At 38.9% G+C, this 23,718-nt stretch overlaps 2 protein-coding genes across 4 annotated transcripts in view; one reads left to right on the top strand and one right to left on the bottom strand.

Annotated features, from left to right (window-relative positions):
* Positions 1–19: 19 nt before the first annotated feature.
* On the bottom strand, positions 20–16,190 carry THOC7 (THO complex 7). The gene is made up of 8 exons (XM_042455869.1): positions 16,056–16,190; positions 13,643–13,760; positions 9,184–9,311; positions 7,104–7,190; positions 6,362–6,419; positions 1,560–1,626; positions 1,349–1,418; positions 20–315 (listed from the first exon to the last, which is right to left on the bottom strand). Exons 1-8 carry the CDS (start codon positions 16,072–16,074, stop codon positions 248–250), a joined length of 615 nt encoding a protein of 204 aa, XP_042311803.1. The 5' UTR covers positions 16,075–16,190; the 3' UTR covers positions 20–247.
* A 46-nt stretch (positions 16,191–16,236) lies between these two features.
* ATXN7 (ataxin 7) overlaps positions 16,237–23,718 on the top strand; it is a 146,886-nt gene continuing 139,404 nt past the window's right edge. For all 3 annotated transcript variants that reach the window (XM_042455863.1, XM_042455861.1, XM_042455865.1), the window contains exon 1: positions 16,237–16,360. The gene's annotated coding sequence lies outside the window, so the exon portion shown is untranslated. The remainder of the gene's footprint in view (positions 16,361–23,718) is intronic.

Genomic DNA, 23,718 nt, shown 5'->3' on the forward strand with positions numbered 1-23,718 from the left:
CAACAAATTTCCGCACAAAGCAAAGGCTGAACTACTTTATTCTGCAATTCTAATTACAGTATAAAAAAAGGTAACTTAGTATTTTATTTCAAACATTAAAACAAATTTACTCCAATGGAAACATGATGTTGTTTTCAGAACAAAAAGTATTATTTAAAAAAAGTTTTTTTTAAAAAAACCAGACCTCTAATTTGACATCAGTTTCAGGAAAAAAAGAAAGCTGACTTTTGAGCTGAGTTCTGGGCCATTATTGTTTATTTTCCGCTTCCATTGGAGTATCTGAAGATTCTTCTGCTTCTGAAAGTTTCTCATCATCTGAAATAGATATTATGTTTATTATTATAAAATATTCATGTTAAAATGAATTCTTAAGTACAGATAACAGTTATCTGTTATCTATTGACAATTAGTTGGCTATTGACAATACTTTACCAGTCAACTGACTGAAAGCTATAATTTAACATACTTCACTCTGTTGTGTAGTTTTAAATACAACACATTTAATTAAATAAAAACCAGGACAATGTATGTGCCTAATATTAGCATATAGTTTATTCAGTAAAAATTTCCATCATTACACTGCTCACCAGTACAAAAAGTTCTGCATACATGTCTAGCATGCAATGGGTTTCAGGCAGCTAGGCAGAAATGCTTTGCTTGCTAAAAAAAATAAATCTTTAGTATCTATAGTTACAAAAAAATAACATGGGTCAAAATTCAATTGTGTCCACCTGATGGATGGAATGGCACACCTTAGTAGGATAGACTCTATTCTGTACCCTCAACCTGACCCTCCAGAGGAAATCTGGAAAACATACAAGTGGCCTCAAGAAGGAGATGATTGTGAAAAAGTTCTGGTAAACAAGTGGAAATATTGTCACACAATACTGGATGGGGCCCATAGATATTGCTACCACTAAAATATTTTCAATGAATAAAAGCAAAAAAAAAAAAAAAAAAAAAAAAAGGTACCATAAATTTAATACATGTAAGGTATATCCTACAACCTTTTCACAAATAAAGTGCCATGGAATTCACTAAGTTTATGGGCCAGTTCAGACAGAAATTCTGGAAACCCTGACTGTGGTTTGGAGTAGTAGGAACATTCTACAGTCTTGGATGATCACTGTCCTCACTTTCTTAATTTGGCACAGCACATTTTGTCATTACAAACTACAAACATGTTCCAAGACTAATCACCGAGTGTGACTGAGTGTGAGAGGAAAGCATATAAATCCATGTAGCATTCTGAATCATCAAACTCATGGTTTTGAGGATAAGGAATATTAGTTCTGAATCAACCCAGAACCCACAGGAAAAGAAATCAAGATAGAAGAGAAAAACGTACTTTCCAGTGTTTGCTGAAGTTCATGGATGGTGCTCAGAAGAACATGAAACTGTTTTCGTCTCAGCTCCAGCTGAAACAAAAATAAAATAAAAATGCCAAAGTATATGAAATCTTCCTTCAAAACTTTCTGTTGTTCTGTATCAATGAGTACTTATATAAAAATGTACACATCATTCCATTATAAAAAAACAGGAGGATAAAAAAAACTTACTTTGTCTTCAACATTTTCTTTGATATGTGAAAGATGTTGTAGCTCTTTTCCTAGAGCCTCTAACTGCCTGAAAACAGTAACAGTAATAATATATTGTTAATGAACACCAGTATTTTAATTCTGCCTCTGAGGACAACTTGGAAACTTCAGCTGGTACAAAACACAACAGTGAGAATGCTTTTAGGAGCTAAGCATTCAGATCCATATTATCCCTATTTTTCACAATTGCACTGACTGTCTACTAATTTCCAGGCCTCATTTAAGATACTGGTATTATCCTTTAGTCTTAGATATTTTGAGACTAGGTTATCTGCAGGACCCATGAGTCTGCATGAGATTTGCGAATCACATGGGACACTGTCTCTGGTCTCTGATTAATCTATGAATATCAGAGATATGTCTTCTTCTATAACAGCCCTAAATCTTTGCAATAACATCCTTCAGGAAATATGCATGACTCCTTTGTTGAATGTTCCACTTTACAGTGCTAGTCAACAGTTGGGCAATTTCATGTTCCAGTCCACAGATGGGTAATTTTTTGGTCGTGTGCATTTCCTCTTAGCCAACTTTCAAGACTGCAGTCTTATCAAGGCAGCTTATGATATAAAACATACAATTCTATATAAATATAAAATGATAATAAAATGTAACTTCACTTTATAGAAACTCAAGAACTAGGCTGCACATGCAATGCAGAAATAATCCAGTCTGACATCACTTTAACTGCCATGGCTCAATGCTATGGTATTCTGGGGATAGTAATTTATTGTGGCACCAGAGCGCTCTGACAGAGAAGGCTAAATGTCTCACAAAACTACAAACCCTAGAAAACTACAAATCCCAGAATTCAATAGCATTATACCATGAAAGTTAAAACAGTGCAAACTGGATTATTTCTGCAGTGTGGATGCAGCCTAAGTCAGCCCCAGAGTAAAAACCTTTTGATTACAAGCAGGAGAAAGCAAACACATTTTAGAATTTATGGTTTTATCTGCTGCTGTTAATTTTAATGATGTTCTATGTCTACTATTTTTATACTCTCAAATTTTAGAACTTTTATTTGATGTTGATGGTGTCTTTGAAAGCCTTTATTGCATAATGACCTTATTCAGTTTGTGCAAACACATGCTTTTAACTGCTTTAATATGTTCTCAGTTGTTATAGTTTACTATGCTTTTAAACTGCAAATTATCTTTGACTGTTTTAATATTTTATTTTTTTTAAAAACTGATTTTATCGTATACCATTCTGAGATGTCTGAATACAGAATAGGGTATAAATACTCACACAAACAAACCTTATAAACTGCCTTGGGAGAGTAGGAAAAACTGAAATACAGGCTAAAAATCTGCTAAACAAAAAGGCATTACAGTAGAACTGCGACTGGACTGGACTGGAACAATTGTCCCAAAGCATCACCTTCTGCGAACACCCATTCTAGTCATAATGGAATTAGTCTGAATAGCCAGTCCAGAAAGTTATAGGTGGTAACAAAAGCTGCTGAGCTCAGAAAAATTAACAAGGGATGGATTTACACAGCAGAAATAACGCAGTTTGGCACTACTTTAACTGCCATGTCTCCATCCTAACAGAATACTGGCAGTTGTAGTTTTGTGAGGCACAAGCTCTCTTTGGCAGAGGAGGCTAAAGATCTTGTAAAACTACAAATCCCAGTATTCAATAGGAAGGAGCTGCCACACTTACAAGTGATGTCAAACTGCTTTATTTCTACAGTGTAAGATTGCACTCCCTTATTCCTCTTTGAGAAAGGCTGTTTCTGTATCAAATCAACATCTAAAAGCCAGACTCTAAATCATAATAATCGTCTAAGGATATCTGGAGTTGTTCTTGAACCATCTTCCTAAGCACCCTGCTCAAGATAAAAACATTGTGACCAGCCCGAAGTCCAAACAATCCTCAGAGTAACAGGAGTCTTTAGGAGTGGACTTATGAGTGGCCTCATGATCTCCTTGTTTAAAATGGCCAGGACCACTCCCTCTCAGGAAAAATAAAGAAAAGAAATAAAGTGCTCCAAGACACACAAGTGTGTAAACATTTCATGCTACATGTTATCAACCAGAACTGAGCTAAACATAAAGGTGGAAGGTCTGACACTTGTATATGCCCTGTGCTCATCTTCAATTACTTAAACTCATCCAACAACACCTGATTATATGGGACTCTGGATACACTCACAGAATTTACTGCAGATAGGTATGCAAATGATCACGAGAAAATGAACAAACTAACTTACTAATACTGTGCAGCAGTTTTTCAATTTTCAGCTACTATATCTTATTATGGTACAAGAAAAGCATTACTATGGAGATTATTACACAGCAAGCATCCTTCTCCCATTGTTAAATTGTGTTAATTGCATAATCGGGGGAAGATTATCATATCGCCGCGTGCTTATTCCATTTTCCCCGTTAATACCAAATGACAGGTCTATTACTGTTTGCGGACGGGAGAAGAACGGGTTAAGCATACAGGGGTGCGATAATCTTCCCCACAATCACATGATTAAACAATGGGAGAAGGACGCTTGTCTCCCATGTGATAATCTCACGTGACTTGAAAAACCAAGCAACAACAGAAGGGACAATAATTATAACCCAGGAGAATCTGGAGTATAGACTCCCCCTGTTCTGATTGTCTAAACTTATTATAACTGAGCCTTATTATAAACACCTCCCAAAATGAGGCTCCACACATTATAATCTGGTTCAGATCCAGGCTGCAGCCCTTAATACTTCTGCCCCCTAGCTTTTCCTTCATGTCAGAGGCAATAACAAGAGTAGCTATGACTGCAGGTTTCCTTAGAGCATAGCAATGTACAGCAGCATTACTAGGAACCCTTGTGCCTCACATTACCAGAAGGCAATGAAAATTGCAAATCCCATGGCTGTCTGGCATATATTGCCCAGTTGAGAACTACTCGATTATTTGGAAGAACCCAAAGCCACAAAAAGTATGTACCCTGAAACTATGCTTACTATCTACCAAGTTCAAGCTTAAACATAAAGGGGAAGAGGAATAGGGCAGCAGTCCACAGCTGGTACTGCAATTCCTAAGCAAACTAATCTGTAGAAGTCAAAGCTATAGCTGTGTTAGTCTGTAAAATCAGTATGCAGAGAGATCATGTAGGACCTTTGGGACTAACTGAAAGAAAGAAGTTGGCAGCATGAGCTTTTGTAGACTTAAGTCTACTTCCTCAGATGCATTTCCAAAGTCTACCAAAGCTCATACTGCCAACTTCTTTCTTTCAGCTAGTCTCAAAAGCGTTACAAGATCTCTCTACATGCTCATCTGTATAAGGGCATACAATGGACAACAGATGTCTACATGGTTCAGACAAAGAACACCAGGACAATTAATCTGACCTGCTGGATGCACATATTAATCATGCCTAGACACATTTATGACCTGATTTATAAAGAAATGGAACATATCTCACACGTTTATTATTATTACTAGGTACTGAAAATTGGACTTTGGTGATTATCAAAAGCTGTGGACCATGTGGCTTTGCATTCTGCAAAGCCATTCATATGTATGGTGATAATCTTATCTAAAACCAAACCAGAACACAGAGGCACGGTCTTTCCTTGCCAGAAAATAGTACAAGCCTAAGGTGCAGATCTGGTTGGTGTAAAGCTTGAGTGATATAATCTTGATTTGCTAATATTTTGCCAGAGCTTGCATAAAAACATAACTTTTTTGCATAATATCCATGTACTGGTATGAATAACTATGCTTCATAGTGCTATTAATAACTTTATATCTCTCTTTTTGCAATTGACTTTATATACTAAAGCTTTGAAAAGGAACTAAATACTTTGGTTAAGAACTGTCTTTGCTACTTTCAAACTGAGTATCTATACTCTGGTCAATAACAGCATAGTCCAGGAGTGATTCTTGATGGAAAAGAGAGACCTAGCTTACCACAGCAAGCATTCAGTTAATAAACTGACAACATGTTGACTGAAAGCTTTCAGAGAACCCAGCATTAAAACAGAGTCTGTCAAAAATTATGGTGCCTGGAATACTGTTTTTGCAGAATTCTTGAATTCAACAAGCAGGGGGCAATTCTAGAAGCATCATCTCAGCCTGGAAAGTATGTCCCAAGCCTTCATATTTGATAGGACGGATGAGGAAATAGGACAACCAGAGGCAACTAAATGTAGGCTGCATCCACACTGCAGAAATAATCCAGTTTGACACACTTTAACTGTCATGGCCCAATGCCATGGAATTCTGTGATTTGTAATTCTAAGATATTTAGCTTTCTCTGTCAGAGAGCTGTGCTGCCACAACAAGCTATAAATCCCAGAATCCCACAGCATTCAGCAATGGCAGTCAAAGTGGTGTCAAAGTGGGTTATTTCTTCATTGCGGATGCAGCTGTGCTGTCTGTGTCTGCACAATCGCAAATGAAAGTAATTATTGTCATGTGATTATTATCTTCTATCATTATTGTTGTTGTTATTTATTAAACCTTCTTTAATACACACAAGCAATCTTACTTATTTGTACTAATTTCTATAATGTATTTCCAAATTATTCTGATTCATTGTTTATGTATCAGTGATTCTTAGCTTATACCGTATGTACTTCTAGAATTATATAAATACAACTGCATCATGTTTTTGTACTAATTTCTATGATGTACTTCCAAATCATTCTGATCTATTGTTTGTATATCAACAATTCTTAGCATATACTTCTTGAATTATAAAAATATGACTCCATCTGTGGTAAATTATCATATTATTTTATATCAGTTGTTGAGCTCATACTTACTTCAGGGTTTCATGCCTATCTGGATGGTGCTGTATCACTTTAGCCAAAGCATCATATTCTGAAAAAGATAAAGTGATTATAAGAATCACACCCAGGTTATTCCCAGTGTGACTATTGTTTCATTTAATTTTGCATGTATAGCTTGCCCAATCGCCAAGTTTTGAAACAATTAGCAATTATAATCACATGCCTACACTTAGAAGTGTTATTAAAGTAATATAATTAGGGTGACAAATACTTAAGCAATGGTTCGACTATCTTGCATATCAATATCTTCTCCTTTAACTTTGTAACTCAGAATAACCACCTACTTCCTAGTATTTCCACATGTAATACCTTTTTACCTCGTTCTCTCTTTTCAACACAGATATCCTCCTTATGAGGAGTTCACACCTTTCATTGTACCAGACAGCAATTTGCAAGCTATGTTTGATTGGCATGACCAGAACCACTTCTATGTTCATCAGCCCTAGAGGAAAGTACACTGAAATTTGTTCTATACTGTACTTTACACACAATCCTGAGTAGCCTGATCCAACCCTGGAAGATGTTATTTTCCATCTCTACCGCCACATCAAAAGAACAGGCACTCTATGGTTTGCTTTGTCATATTCAGCTTTGCTCACTATTTAACAACCAGGTTTTTCATTAAAAAAATTAAAATAATCACGACAATTTAGAAGCCTCACCATAAGCACCAGATGTTGTTGTATACCTCCTCCTAGAACAATTGCTAACTTACCCTGGCGATTCTTCCGTATTCTTTTTGCCTGAAGAATCTGCTTTTTGCATTCAGCGATTTTTTCGTGTGCTGCAGCTATGCTATTTTCTTTCAAAAGAAATACAATTAAAAGTGATTTGACAGTAATCTATAAATATCAAAATCCCTATTTATTACATGGCAAGAACTTGTATCAAAAGTGGTAATATTATACCAAACACCTGGTTTACACATTTCATTGCCAGTAATTGTAAGTCTATAATTGATGATATATTGTGTATTCTAACACTGTAATTACTGTCAAGAGTGCTCAGAATCTGAAATTAATATTTCTGTAAAAATGCCAGACAAAGAAAATATACATTTATACTAAGTTCAATAAAATATGCCATGTTTACTGGACAAAGTCCTGCATGAGGATCTAGGATAATGTTATTTTAAATACTTATACACTACCCTACAATCTTGTTCTTTGGTAGCTTACAACAATAACAATAATAAATAATGCCTACAATAAAACAGATCAACAGTGAACATATTAAAGAAGCATAAAAATAATGAAACTAATTAGAGATGGAACAGATTAAAAGTTCTGGAGAAATGAAAAACCTTTATCAATTGTGCCAAAATGACATCAATGTAGATGCCAGATGAGCCTTCCTAGGGAGGGCATTCTGTAGACAGGGTGCCACCATTGACAAGAACCTTCCTCTACTACACCTTTCCTTGTAAAGGACAGCAAAAGACCTAGAAGTCCAACCATGCACATGAGGGAACATGAGCCTTGTACCAAACCATGAAGGACTTTAAAGGTCAAAACCAGGACTTTGAACTGGACTAGGAACCAATGAAATTGGCAAAGCACTGGCAAGACATGCACACTCTGCCCAGTTCCAATTAGTGATCTCACCTGTTGTATTCTAAACTGAAACATAAACACACTGCAGAAATAATCCAGGGAGACTGCTTTAACTGCCCTGGCTCAATGCTAGGGAATTCTGGGAACTACAGTGCGCCCGCGCCATAGGCGGGCGCGCCATACGCGGCTTGAGCATACGCGCTCAAGCTGCACGGGGCGGAAGGGGCGGCGTGTTCCATTCATTTGAATGGGCACGTGCGCCTGTTGCGCCCTGCGCGCCGCCGTGCACGAGCCCCATTGTTTCCAATGGGGCTCGAGCATAGGCGGAATTTGCCTTACGCGGTGGGATCCGGAACGGATCCCCCGCGTAAGGCGAGGACGACTGTATAATTTTGTGATACATTTAGCTGATGCCATAATAAACTACAATACCCAGGATTCCCTAGTGTAGAGCCACGGCAGTTAAAACTCAAACTGGATTATTTCTGTAGTGTGTTTTGGACACTATTTTCCAAGCCACTTTTGCATACAGCACACTGGACAGTTCCACAGAAGATTACCGATATATGAATAATTGTGGGCAGGCCTCAGATTTGCCTGCACTGAATTTCATCAAGGAAGAACTCCTAAATAAAGCAAGAAGTTTTTTCTGGATTAGGTTTGCAGCTTCAGGTGTCAATTTAAAACACCATCAAGATTATCTACTTTAAAGCGCTGCAGTATGATGACACACTACATACTGTATATACTCATGTATACGTCTAAATTTAGTTAAAAAAAACTGACCCCAAAAACCTGAAGCGACTTATTTGTGGGTCAATATGAGTATTGTACTTTAAGTATTGTTAAAACAAAAGGAACCATACCCTGGTGAAAGGCAAGAGCGTAATCTGTCCTGGATGCACTGATCCCCCTCTACTCTCATCTGGCCAGCCTTTAGGGTGAGCACAGTTATGCCTGCTGGAATTTTCTAAGTTCTTTGGCATCATTTTCCTTTGCTTCATCCTTTACAGCCTTTGTTACATGCCCCTAAATTTTACTCTTGACTTATCCATGAGTCATATCAAAATCCATAATTTTGGCCCCCAAACTTGCCCTTGACTTAAACATTGACTTATAGTCAAGTACATATGCTAGTTAAAAAGATAGATAATGCTACTATGAAAATCTATGACCGATTTTTTCTTTTTCTAAAACTGTTTACATATGGAACCAATATTCAATAGGAAATTAATTGATTACCTATATCTTTGTAGATTTTTTCATAGTTCTCCATTTCTCTCATGTTCATATCATAAACAAGTAAAGTTTTCCCCATTGAAAATTCACATTGTGACAGAGTGCTCAGCATGCGTTGGTATTGAGTGTAACTATAAGAGCAGAGAAAGGAATTATTGTATTGATGCATTTCAAAAAACTTGTATCATATGGAATACATTTGATTCCTAGAGGCACTACCCTGAACTGAACCATAGTGCCAATTAATATAAATGAAAATTAATTGTGTACAGCATTGACTTTCAAAGGCACTTGCTCTTAACTAGTGCTTTCTGTATTTATTAGTTTTATGAAATAATAGTGTTTTTTTTAAAAGGCAGTAATACCAATCTCTAACTATAGCAATCTACTTTTTGTTTTGCAAATATCTAGGTTAAGTGGTGTGAATTAATTTCAGAGAGAAAATAAATGCAAAAGGAAGAGAGAGTCTTCCTTAAACCCAACAAAATCCCAAATCCAAAATGCAGAAAATACATCACACAAGCTTTTCAGCTTTCACCGACTTCTTCATCAGGCAAAATATATTACATCTTATACAGGTGATTAAAAGTGAAGATGTTAAAAGTTATAGGCCTGCACTTTGTATCAGATGCTGTTTCTGTTGTAGTTCACTTGTCTTGGAGGGCAAATGAAGTATAGTCCAAATAAAATTATAGTCCAAATGAAAGCATTTTGGGACTTACAGTAAGTTGTTTGAGGTTTTTACCTTCAATAAAGGTAACATTCTTTGATTTGGTGTACATATGGCACATTTTACATATGCAACACTTAAGGGTTTTTCCAGATGCAACAGTACAGGGCCTTCCTGAAAAACTCAATGTTCTCTGCCTAAGAAAGGGGTAGTTAGCTTTGCACAGGTGCATCCTGGATTTCAAGGAAAGTTACTTTTCTGTTGCTGATGGATTTGAAATTTTATTACCTGTCTTTAATTGCCCTTTGTTCCTGGTCTCTACATGGCCAAGAAAGGGAGTGGCCTCTGCCTGCAATGAGATTCTTCCAGAACAGCTAAACTACAACAGAAACAACATCTGATACAAAATGTAGGCATGTGACTCTAAGACAGTGTTGCCAATTTCTGAGGAATTCCCTGGCTTCCGGGTAATAAAAAACCTTTCCACTTATTTTCCAGGTAAAAAGTTTTGGGGTGAATTTCCAGGAAATCAGCCCCCCCTCCTCAATGGCCATAAATACCTTGCCCCTCCCATAGCTCCCATCCCAGAAGTCCCCACTCCCTTTTGATTTCCCATAGTGCCTTGCAGCAACCCTGACCTGGAAGTCCCGCCCGATTCTGGGGAATTTGGAAGCATTCCAGGGAGCCAATCAGGGGAATCCCTTCAAGGGTGATTGGCAACACTGCTATAGAACCACCACTCTTCTTTTCTGAAGTTCTGATGCCTGATGAAGAAGTCAGTGGAGCTTTGAAAGCCTGTATGATGTATTTTCTGCCCTTTGATAGGACAATAAATATCTTTTTTTTAAAAAAATTGTTGTATTTTGCTGCCTGGACAACACGGTTACTCCTGAATATGTTTCCTTTAACCAGCCTCTCAGCAATGGATGGAGCATGCTGCTTTCTAAGAGAAATAAAGCAGCTGTCTTGGTCTCCAGTGCAACTATAAAAATATGGTTTAAAAGGTTTTGCATGCTGTGGCTGTTCTATGTTCTGCCCTAGAAAATTGGTGAGGGAGGAAAATATCTCTAACTTATCCTCGTCGCCACATGCAGCTCAGTCCTAATTATGTTAACTTAGACCTGAAACAGACAGGCTAAAAGGAGGGGCTTCCAGCTGCTTCAGGGGCATGGTGTGCAGATGACACATGGCCCTGGAGCAGCTGGAAGCCACTCTGAAACTCCCTAAGGTGGCCCAAACCTGCCAGCAAAAGCAGCAGCGAAAATCCACTCCTTGTAGCAGCTGACAGCGGGCCGTGCGGTCACTGTGTTCCCCGATCAATCACGGGACGATCACAGGCAGAGCTCCCAGAGGTCGCTCCATCATGTCCATCTGCTTCACCTCTTAGATTCCATATGTACAGCGGTCCCTTTCCGTTCCGCCCCCCCTCCCCACGTAAGGAAAATTCCATGTATGCTTGTGCTCATAGCGATGCGGCGGCGTGTGCCTCGTTACTCTTTCCGGGGTGCAGTGCCCCTTCTTCCGGCATGGCTTCCAGCATATGCTGGAAGCCATGTAAGGCACACCCGCTTATGACATGGGCGCACTTTACTTCCTCCTACACACATGTATATAGATTTGTAGCCTTACCTTATGACTTTATTCAGATCTATACAGAAATTCCTTTGAGATCAATGACACTTATTCCCAGGTTAGTGCTTATACAATTGCAACCTTAATTCCAAAAACCTTATTAGAATAGGCACTACTGTACATTGGAAGCAGCAACTGATCAAGTAAAGCAGCAACCCCAATGTATCTATCTATCTATCTATCTATCTATCTATCTATCTATCTACTACACTTCATACTGGATTCTTCATTATGTTGTTTATTCAGAGCAGCAAAGAAGCTTCACCTGTAAAGTGATTAAATCATGTTCCTTAAACAATATCCATTAAACTGTTTAGGTCTCCCATAAATGGGGAGCTTGAAACTTGAACTGTTTTTTAGAATCTCAGCCTTAAGAAAATATGAGAAACCAATATAATGTAATATGTAACATGTAAAATGCATATCTATTTAAATTGAATAATTCTATTTATCATTAACCAAGTAATAAATAAAATACTAAAAACAATTCATTAGTTGACAGCCCTAAGTTATTTATATTTTCCACTGAATGGATTTGCAAGTCTTAGACATCCCAGGCATAAATGTTACTTCATGATACAGACAGCCTGGGCCTGTGGAAGTATTCATCAACAATAAATAAATTACAAGCAGAGTTTAATAAATTAATATGTTATCTTTTTCTTGGTTAATGTGATTGTCTAAAGCAATTTTGAAAGACTATGCTATATTCTAGATCAGGGATGCTTTTTCTGACACCTTCCTATCTCTGAGGAAATTTGTTTCATACCATCACTGCCTCCTGGACTCAACAATATTTCTGTTTTTGTGAACAGCTTTCCAAGTTCCTATTCAATGTCAATATTGCCATGTCCAGTTTACATACTATTAGAACAGATTAGCAACAATCACAATGTCATTTGTTATTTTTCTTGAAAAAAGGAAAGATCTGAAACACTGTAAAAGTTTCCAATGAAAGTTTAAAGTGTGTTTGTTTTTCCTTGATTGATTTTACCAGTTTTTTTTAACTTAAGCATGTATAACGGCATCTCCTTCACTGGAAGATTTTAAACAGAAGCTGGATGGCCATCTGTCAAGAGATCTTTGAATATGTATTCCTGCATGGGTGGACTGGAATGCCCTTGTGGTCTCTTCTAACTCTATGATACTAGGTTTCCATGTGCTAGACTGATATGATGATGAAACACATTGTCAAAATGAAGTGGCTTCCAGTCACATTGAAGGTGTGGCATTTAAATGACACAAGCCTCTAAAGTGGCTGGGAGCTGTACTGAAACTGTGCTACGGTCCTTAAGAACAGAGCAAAAAGGAGACCAGGATAATCCAGCTCCTGGCAGCAAGGGTCACTCCTCCCATACATAGCCCACATTGGGAGCAAGCTGTGTGGTCAGCGGGGTTCAGACCCACTTCTGGCCTGAGTGAACTCAGGCCGCTTTTCATGCCTGTTTGCTCCAGCCCTAAGTCTTCAAAGCAGTTTAATATGATCGTGATGAAGTGACATGCAATGACATATCCTGGGTTATAGTACTGGAACAGTTTTGTGTCAACATTCTACATTTGAATTGCATAGTAATGGATCCACTATCTATAGGAAGAATAAAATTTCCTTGGAAACAAAATGTAGCATGATCAGTGCCAGGAAAGCAATAGCATCACAATAAAAAATATATATCAAAGACAGGGATTTAAAACTGAACATCACAAATTGGTGGCAACTATGCTAAAAAGATTCCACATGAAGATTTCCAAAAGTGTTTTAGTTGATAAGATTTCTTGCTGTTTTACCTATGGGTACTTCAGGACATTCTGTGTGGTTAGCCTGTTTCAGATTATTCAGTACTTACTACACAACACATTACTAATACCTGCCAAAAAATGTTTGCAGTTCTATAGAGTGCTGAATAACTTGTACTTGAAAATGTCAAATCATTAAGTAACTAGTGTATTATAATTATTTTTAGTCATTTACACTTCATTATATATGTTTTCCTGAAAAGGTTCTTTCGTGTTCGAGGACATATAAACTGTATAATGAAAATTCACTATTAAATGTCACTGGACACAACCCCCATGCCCCCTTAAACACTAATAGATATTATGAAGTACTCGGGCTAGATAAAGTACTCCTAGTTTCCATTTGCTGATAAGCTAGAAAAATACCCTTCTTCCTGAGATCCAGAATTGCACCACTTGATGAAACTCTTCACCAACAAATTAATTCGTCTGTCATCACCAGCACCATCTCCATCAATCAAAAGCCGCTTGCGAATAACTTCATCTAAAGAAGAAACGGTATTTTTAAATTAGCAATATATTGGTTATGGTCACAGACACTGTCAATAGTTAAGGCAGCCACTCAATACTAAACATATTTTAATGGGGGGAAAAAACCTTTAAAAGGCCCTGTTCACTAAAAAAAAAAAGTCAATACACTATTTTCATAAGATAACAACATGAAGAATTTTAATTTACTCATGCAATTATAATCAATGGGTTTTTGAGATGTTGTGTATTGATTTTTGATTTATACATGATTGCATTGTTTTAATAAAAACATATTTTAATATATACATATTTTTAAAAGGCTGTAATTTCAATGGGCTTACTTAGTGGGAAGCATCTAACAGACCTGAATCCTATGTAGTGATTCCTGTTTGAACCAGCACACCATAATAATAATGACCCTATCTGATTTATATAATCAGCAACTCATCTCATACGTCACACAGAGGAGCATAATCTTACACAAGTCTAGTTAGAAGACAACACTACTGAATTCAATGGAGCTTATGCCTGCTGGATAAGCCACTCAGGAGCCTTTTTTTTTTTTGGTAAAGGGCCAGGTATAAAAAGTTTAAATAAACAAACAACAGTCTGAGAACAGAGATGGGGAACACACAGTTCTCCAAACGTTTTCGCCCCCAACTGCACAGACCCAGCCAACAAGGGCCATTGGTCTCTCCTTCTCAGAGACCATGCTGTTATCCAAATTTTCCAGCCTCTTAGGTACACTCTATAATAAATGTAAATGAGAAACCTGGATCCTGCTGCAATGCACAATATCATGCCAGGAGTTTACTGCCATTAGTATTACTATTATTACTATTAATGCTGCTATCTGAAGACGGAAAAATCCAAAAGTGTGCGTTGAGAGAATGATACAAGGGAATATGGAAAAGACCAAATGCATACACACACACACACACATATATACACATACACACACACAAACTATGGGACCTGAGAGGGAATTTATTGGCCTCTGAGAATTGATTATTCTTTACATTCTGCACAATTCAACTATAAAACGGGGTCCAGGGGGCTCTCACCGAGAAGCACTGAATCTGTGGCCAGAAATAAAGTAAAGCTGGGGTCTCATAGGAGCCCCAGGAGGGGACAAAAGGGTAACAGCGACTGCTGCGCTCTCCTCACAAGCCCCATGAATTCAGAACAACCGTAAACACAACTAAGGTTACATCTGCACTGAGGAAATAATCCAGTTTGAAAACCACTTTAACGGCCAAGGCTCAGTGTTACAGAATTATGGGAACTGTAGTTTTGTGAGACATTTAGCCTTCGCTGTCAAGAGTGCTCAGTTCCCAGAATTCAACAGTAGTGAGACAGGGCAGTTAAAACGGTGTCAAACTGGATTATTTCTGCAGTGCATGAGGTCTATCAAAAACCAAAAATTAAGGTGGACAGAATCGTCTTCCTTGACTGAGGGAAGAAGGCTCAGTTTCAAATTAGGAATTGGGGAGGGCAATGTAATTAAATGACAACAAAGTAAAATTAATAACACTAATAATGGGTGCTGTGTCCATCCTTTTAATTATTATTATTATTAATAATAGTAGCAACGATGTAATAATGATAATAATAATAATGATAAATAATTGCCCTACACACACATTCATTAAAACACACATTATTCTAACAGTCATAATGATGATGATGATGATATATTAACATAATTTTATATATATATATATATATATATATATATATATAATTAACAATGCACCCAGCCACATTCAGTAGTAATAGTAATAGTAGTAGCAGTAAGGATGATAATAAAATAATAACCCTCCCTCACAACAATAATAGATACACACATTATTCTAATATTAATAATGATGGAGATAATATATTAACATAACTATATATATGATTAATAAGGCCCTCAGCCACATTCAGCAGCAGTAAGGAGGATAATAATAATGATGAAAGAAAGAAATAACTAACCCCCACCATGTTGGTATTAAGACAGACATGGTTTGAATACTACTAGGACGACTGCTGCCACTAAGGCCACCCCCAGAGTCCAGGGCCGCCAGGAGGCCCTTGCGACGAAGAACCCCGGAGGGAGCCCTGGGGCGGCGGTGGGGGCGGGGGGGGGCTCCCTCCTGGCAGTGAAGGAAGAAGAAGGAGGCTCTTTTCGGGGGGGGAGGGGGCTCCCCTCCAGGGACAGACAACACGGAGGGCTAGAGGGCAGAGGCAGAGGAGGAGGCCTGGTTGAGCCGGGGACCTAGAGGGGAAGGAGGAAAGAAGGAAGGAAGGGGGCCTGTGGCCTCACCGTCGGTGACGGAGCCCATGGCGGCGGCGATGATGGCGGCGAAGGACGGAGGAGCCTGGAGCGAGTGAGAGAGCGAGAGAGAGGCGTCTCACTCTCAGGCGCCCGCTTCCCACAATGCAGCAGCAGCGGCGGCGGGGTAAGCGTCCTCGTCCTCGTCGTCTTCTTCGTGGGCCATGGAGGGGGCGCAGTCACCGCCGCCGCCGCCTACTGGGGCCTCCTGAACCCGGGCCTCTTCACTGAGGGAGGGAGGGAGCCCGGGCCTCCTCCTGCCCCTGCTCCTCTTTCCTGGGCGGCAGCAGCAGCAGGTGAAGAGGCGCCTCCTCGGGGCAGCCCTGAGGGCGGAGGGGAGCCCCCACTCCCCAGCCATTGGGCCCTTTGGCCCCAGAGAGCAGACACAAGGCCTGCCCCTCTGCCTCCATCCCAGCCTTCCTCTGCTGCCCAGGACTGGGCTCCCACAAGGGCCCCCTCCTCCACTTTGAGCAGCACCTGGGCTGATAGGGCCATATAAGAATGTTGTTGTTGTTGTTGTTAGGCCTTCTTTTGGTCATTCCCTCCCTGGTTTTTGTTGTTTTCTTGGGTGTCCTCCATCTTGGGTGCCTTGTCCTCCTTTTAGGGCCAGGGCCTCTGCCCACCCGAGCTTCTGGCCAGGAGGAAAGCCCACCAAGGTCATCCATTTGGAGCAGGACCTAAACAGCTTGGGTTGATATAGCCATACAGGAGTGTTGTTGTTGTTGCTGTGGTTGTTGTTCCTAGCCCTCCTTTTGGTCATGTCCCTTTTCTTTCCTTGGGTGTCCCCTTTTTAGGGTTAGGGCCTCTGGCCCCAAAAGGCCCTCCATTTTGAGCCTGGCCAAGAAGCATGGCTTTGTACATAGATTAGCGCATGTAGCTTTTCTTTCATCATGTCCTACATTTCTTCTTGGATGCCCTATATTTTTGTGATGCCTTGTCCTCTGGTCACCCAAACCTCTGCCCAGGAGGGATTCCAAAATGTCCTCCATTCTGAGCAGGACTGAGAAGCATGGATTTATATTTGTATATGAGTGTTCTTAGCTTTTCTTTGGTCATGTCCTCCTTTTTTCCCTTGGATGTCTCCCATTTTGCAGTGCTTTCTCCTCCTTTATGTGCATTATTCTCCAATATCCTCCCTTTTGCAGTGTCTTGTCCTGTTTTTAGGGTGAGGACGTTGGATCACCCATTGCCATCTCTTTTGCACTGACCTAGAAACAGCCTTCCTTGTTTACTTCCCTGGCCTGTCAGAACCATCTACAACTTTACATGTGGCACCATTGCTGCAAATGCTCCTCATGTTGATGTGCTTCCCACGTCACTTGCACCTTTCATTATTGTTATTCCTATGTTTTATTCTACGCTGGTTATGACAGCTCTTCTGTTTCCCATGTATCAATGGGACGGCATATCCATTAAGTATACATCCAGTACGGTTGATGTTTTTTAATCACTCCTTCCATTTTTACCATCACCATTGCAAGAAGGTGATTTGGTTTCAGTATTGTGCTTGCATTTGCTACCATATTTTTCTCACTTCACGATTGTTGAGGCAGTCATTTTATTTATGAGGGCCCCTGACATCATTGGTATAATGGCCTTTTTTAAATTCACAGTTTTATTTCCTCTTGTATCTTGAGCTACTTTAAGAAACCAGTTATTTTCTGTCATTTTCTTCTGAAGTACGACCACAAATCCTCTTTTTGCCATTTATTTCCATTTAAAGTCTACAATTACCATTAACACGATTGACTCTACTTTTGTTGGCATTATTCCTACTGTTTCCTAGCGATGTTATTGTTGGGAGCTCTTGTCGATAAGCATCTCTTGCTTTGATATATTTGTGAAACCTCATAGAATGGCCCTTTGCTGTTGACACTGCCTTGTGTTTCTTTTCTGTTCCCTTTGTATATGTTTCATTGGCCACATTTGCTGCTGTTGCAGTATCGCTGTAGCTTTATGGATCGTATTACTTAGATAGGCTCCTACTGATAAACTAAAACACCAGGAGAGTATTGGGTCACAAATTCCTTCTCCTTTTTGTTTTGATGTCAGGGATGTTTGGGTATGTTAAACTGTCAGGATATCTATGACATCCCATTGAATCCAGTACTGAGGTAAAGACTGTGTTCTCAAGCAGAAAACTCTGGATGGTTGTCAAAATTAATATTAATTTTTGCATATCACACACGCATATATATTGTCAAACGCGAAATGTTGGCTGTCACACTAGAAATGTTGGAAAAAGACTGGCACTGTTTTATGTAACTGTTTACTATTTTCCTATTTATATTGGTCTTCTGGACTCTATTTGCCAGTTTCCTGACAGTTTAAACACCAGCCATGGACAGTTGAATGGTGTTCATTCTGAGAGATGCCAGGCAGAAGTATGCCTTGTTTTAATCATGTTCTCATTGGTCTACAGAACTGCCTCTGGACATAGTCAAAGCTCCAGCTGTTATTTGGGATGGCTGAGAGTGTGGGCGAGAGAGAGCAGCATTAAGGAAATTTATTGACAGAAGAGAAGTGTAAAAGGAATATTGAAGCAACTCAAGAACGGTAGGGTGCTGAAGCATGTAGGAGTAGTGAAAGTTATAGGCCTGTGGAACCACAGGGTTTCACTGCGCAAGAATCATGAGCTGTATCCTATGGGATCTATTTCTTCTTCTTCAGGAGAATGTGTTTCAGAAGTTTGATGGTCTTGCCTGTATGCTTCAGTGACCGAAACGTTGATTTTCCCACTGATATTTTAAAATGACTGACTTCATTTCTCTGTTCCAAATATTCAAAATGCTTGTGTTCCTCTATAGGACTTTTCTTTTGTTTTGTTGATTTCAAGGCACGTTATATAATCTTCTGAACCTTAACAAGGAAAACATGAAGGTGCAGTGGTTTGAAGTTTATCCTGCTTTGAATGTAAACTTGCTCAGGGATTCATTCTGAGCCTAAGGATAACATTTTAAAAAAAAAGCACAGGAACTGTTGTTCAGGATCACTCTGATATCTCAGAACCACAGGCCATTCCTGAAAATATGCCCTTCTAGTCATAGAAGTTTTATTTGCCATTGCAAGTATGTTCTAGACTTTTTAATTAGTGGATCTTGCTAGTGGTTGTACAGATGCATTTTAAGATTTCAGTATTAGGAGATTGTTGAGCAGGAAAGTGCACAAATCTTCATTGGAAACTTTCAGCGTCTTTTAATCCCATAAATTATCTACAGTTTTTGTCAGTGACATGTTACTCTGAGACGTGATAGTAAGAAAACCTGGATAGATTAAATACCAGATGCTTTTACTGTGCTGTATATAACAATGTACATTTTGCCAGCCAGAGGTGAAAGTTAGGCCTGTTACAGACAGCCAAAATAAAGCTGCTTTGAGTCACAGTGGAGATATAGTGTTTCAATGATATAGAGTCCAGAAGCCACATCAAAGCCACGGTCCAGTCCTTAGGGCTGGAGTGTGGCTTTGGTGCGACTTCTGGACTCTTAGGACGCATGCATCATTGAAACACCATATCTCCACTGTGACTCGAAGCAGCTTTATTTTGGCTGTCTGTAACAGGCCATAGTCTCCATTGGTTAGTGCCAAAATTCCTGTTGGTTCATGTGGAGATCCTTAGGCTGACTCCTCCAAACAGTCCTGTTAGTCCTTAGATTTGTCCCTACTTATCCCTACATATCCCCACACTCTGATTCACTATTTAGGACTGCAGTAGATTAACTGTGCCATTTCATTATAAATACATGTTATGAGCAGGCAGTTTTTTTACCATTCCTTGAACTGTGGTCATCTCACTTGTAGCAATTTCCAAAGTGATAGCCATTATTATTATTAGCCTAAATCCTGACTAGAGTAGGCTCATGAAATCTGGATTTACTTTGTATTAATTGACCCTCCAACAATAGATACAGTGGATCTATTGACCCTCCAACAATAGATACAGTGGATCTACTCTAGCTGGGGGTAACCAGCCATTCCAGCCATCATTATTATCCCACCTTCAGGGATTCAGGGGATCTTACAACAGTTAAAACAGAAAGATAAAAGTAGCCATGGTAGTGTTTTGTGAAACAACAGTCATATGCCTCTGTTGTGCTGCTGTCACAATAGCCTGAAAGCTTACAGTACAATCTTATGTCAACTTTAGGTCCACTGGTGTGAGAAAAGCAGGTTATAAATTAAATAAATTAAATAAATAATTGTTAAAATAAATGTTCCTTTAAAGATTAACAAATTTCTTATGTTATGTGGACTAGCGTTGACTTCATCTTATGAATGCTGTCATATACACACATACACACATTTTGATGTTAATGTACTTATTTCAGTCTGTATTTTTGCATATAATTTCCCATGGTGTTCATATTTTATCCCATAAAGAAGCCTGTGTTTGCACCTGCCAGTTTGCAATAACACTTGTTTATTGAAGTGGACTCTGTTGCTTTACCTTGATAGTGTGAGAAAAATAATAGTTAATGCATGTAAACCAGTCTTGAATGAGTAGGGGCTTCCTACATAAACAAGATAAAGTGATGCCTCTTATTAAATTGTTCTTTAAAAAAATAGAAACAGTTCATTATAGAAACTGCTAATCCTTTTACGATTCGATGTGTATTTGTTTTGTTGAGTTTTTTAAAGTTTAGAATTAACAGTACAGCTTCTAATTCTGCCTCTGTGGATATTAAATGTTTGTTTTGTGTGGCAATGCAGGCTGTCCAAATAGAATGCAAACAGCACAAATGTTACATTGAATTTGCCACTTGTACTTTTGGTCTGTAATTGTTAGCTCTGCAAAAGTATAGTCCTTTCTGTTTCATAGCAGTGCATCCTTCAGCTTTTGATACATTCTTTCTAAAACTACCTAACATTATAAAGGTGTTTTCAACATGAGGGCTTGGGTTGAGTAGGGGTGTCACACTATTAAACTTTATTCTTTATTTCTCCCTCATAATTCTGTAGGTTAAATACAGTATTGTAGAGTGTATTTTCAGTAGTGTCATGGGCTGCTTTCTCTCTCTTTTCCCTCCATCACCCTTAGCTCTGCTCTGGTGGATTTCCCAGGGCATGAGGTTTTGTAGAGAACTACCATAGGTGGCGAAAAGGAATCTTCTTCCACCTTTGTCTGGTAGCACTGCTTCCGTTAGTGGAATGCTATCCTTGCTAAAAAGCTAGTAAAACATTGCCTAGACAATGCGACTGTTAGGAGAATTTGTACAGTAATTAGTTGGCTGACTGAACCCAAAGGGTACTCAACAGTGGGGTGAAGCAGGCCTCTGACTGCTCCAGCCATAAGCGAGCCCTGATCTGCGTGGGACCGTGGTGACCGCATGTTGCAGTCCCGAGGCTGGCCATTGCTGCAGTCTGGAATGGACCTGCCTACAAGGAGTGGTTTTTCTCCACTCCTTTTGTAGTTGGGTTGGGCCACCTTAGGCAGCCTTGGTGCTGCTTCCAGCCAGTCTGGGGGTATGCGTCATCTGCACATCATGCCCCGAAAGTGTCCTGCAGCCAATGCTTTTTGCCCATTTGTTTCGGGCCTGTGTCTCCTCCTCATTCTGGAGAGAAGTGACCAGTGGGGTGCCACAGTGTTTTGTCCTGGACCTTGTGCTATTTAACATCTTTATTAATCACTTCAATGATGGGAAAGGGGGCATGCTTATCAAATTTGCAAATGACACTAAATTAGGAGGAATAGCTAACACCAGAGGACAGAATGAGAATTTAGAATGACCTTAATAGATTAGAAACCTGAGGCAAAACTAACAAAACGAATTTCAACAAGGAGAAATGTAGGATTTTATATGTGGGCAGAAAAAATGAAATGCACAGATATAGGATCGGATATATCTGGCTTGATGCCAGTACATGCAAGAGAGAGATAGGAGTCCTAATGGACCAGAGGCTGAACTTGCATGAGCAATGTGATGTGTCTACTAAAAAAGCCAGTGGAATTCTAGGCTGCATTATAGTGTCTAGATCAAGGGAAGTAATAGTGCCACTCGATTCTGCTTTGGTCATGCCTCACCTGGAAAATTGTGTCCAGTTCTGGGCACCAGAATTTTAAAAAGATGTGGAGAAACTGGAGCGTGTCCAAAGGAGGGCAACTAAAATGGTGAAGGGTCTGGAAACCATGTCCTATGAGGAACGACTTAGGGAGCTGGTAATGTTTAGCCTGGAGAAGAGAAGGTTAAGGGGTGACATGATAGCCCTGTTTAAATATTTGAAGGGATGTCATATTGAGGAGGGAGCAAGCTTGTTTTCTGCTGCTCCAGAGAATAGGACGCAGAACAATGGATGCAAGCTACAGGAAAAGAGATTCCACCTCAACATTAGGAGGAACCGCCTGACAGTAAGAGCTGTCTAACAGTGGAACATACTCCCTCAGACAGTGATGGAGTCTCTTTCTTAGGAAATTTTTAAACAGAGGCTGGATGGCCATCTGTCAAAAGTGCTTTGATTGTGAGTTCCTGCATGGCAGGCCCTTGTAGTCTCCTCTAATTCTATAATACTAGGATACCATTGTACAGTTAGGCCTCTCCACAAATTCTTTATCACAGATTCAATCATCCACATATGGAAATATACAAAAAATATAAACTCCAAAAAGCAAACCTTGTTTTTTTTTTCTGTTTTATATAATGGATACCATTTTACAATGCTATTGTATTCAATGGGACTTTTGCATCCACAGATTTTGGTATCCACAGTGGATCCTGAAACCAAACCCCAGTGGACACCAAGGGCCCACTGTATTCTTATCGGTATCTTCCTTTGTTTTCACCTAGAATTACTTATTCCTTTAGTTTTATTTAGTATATTTTTTCTCTTGTCACCTTCTTAACATTTTTATCAGAGAAAATGAAGGTAATTATCAACCTGTTCTAGATAAAGAAGTTTTATGAAAGTATACAATAGTTTTATTTTTCAGTCTTAAGTAACTCCAGCTTTGCCTTGCTTTTTTGCTTAAGTTTATATTTGTCTTGTGAGATGATCAAATCTCAGTTGCAACAAAATGATACTAGTTTATAAAAATTTGCCTTAGATTACCTGTATGTTGTACAACAAAATGCTTGTGCTTATTGTATCTGGGGGTTTACCTTGCAATTGTACTATGCCACCTTTGAAATGCTGTTGAATGCTGCTGTTTTGGACAGCAGTGTAATTACATCTTTGAGGGTTTTTTTTTAAAAAGAAACACTTCTCATTTTGGTGTGTGTTGTTGTAACACTGCAGCATGACATAGCCAAGGTTTGAGAAAATGTTTATAGACCTTTGGCTAACATGGCTGCAGGCTAAAATCATGGGTTGTCGTTAGCAGCTGAACAAGCTATACTTTCTCTTGTACTGTTAAGAAATTGCTACTCATACCTTGTAAGTACAGTCCCCAGAATTTAAAATTTTGAAAGATGTACTAGTCAAAATGTAGATATTTTTATTTAAATAGGTATTTGGTTATTTAGGGTATTTTAATAGTATATATGTTGGTTATTCTTTCAAATAATTTTATAATGATTTAAATTGGCAGTGTTTTAATGTGATAGTTTTGTTTTTTTAAAACCTTTTCAGCCATCATGTTTTCAGCTGTATCTTGTTTTAACCTTCTTGTAAGCTGCCTTGGTTCTTGTATTGGGAGAAAGGCAGAATAATAACTAACTAA

Source organism: Sceloporus undulatus, chromosome 2 (genome assembly GCF_019175285.1).
Source record: "Sceloporus undulatus isolate JIND9_A2432 ecotype Alabama chromosome 2, SceUnd_v1.1, whole genome shotgun sequence".
Taxonomy (NCBI): Eukaryota; Metazoa; Chordata; class Lepidosauria; order Squamata; family Phrynosomatidae; genus Sceloporus; species Sceloporus undulatus.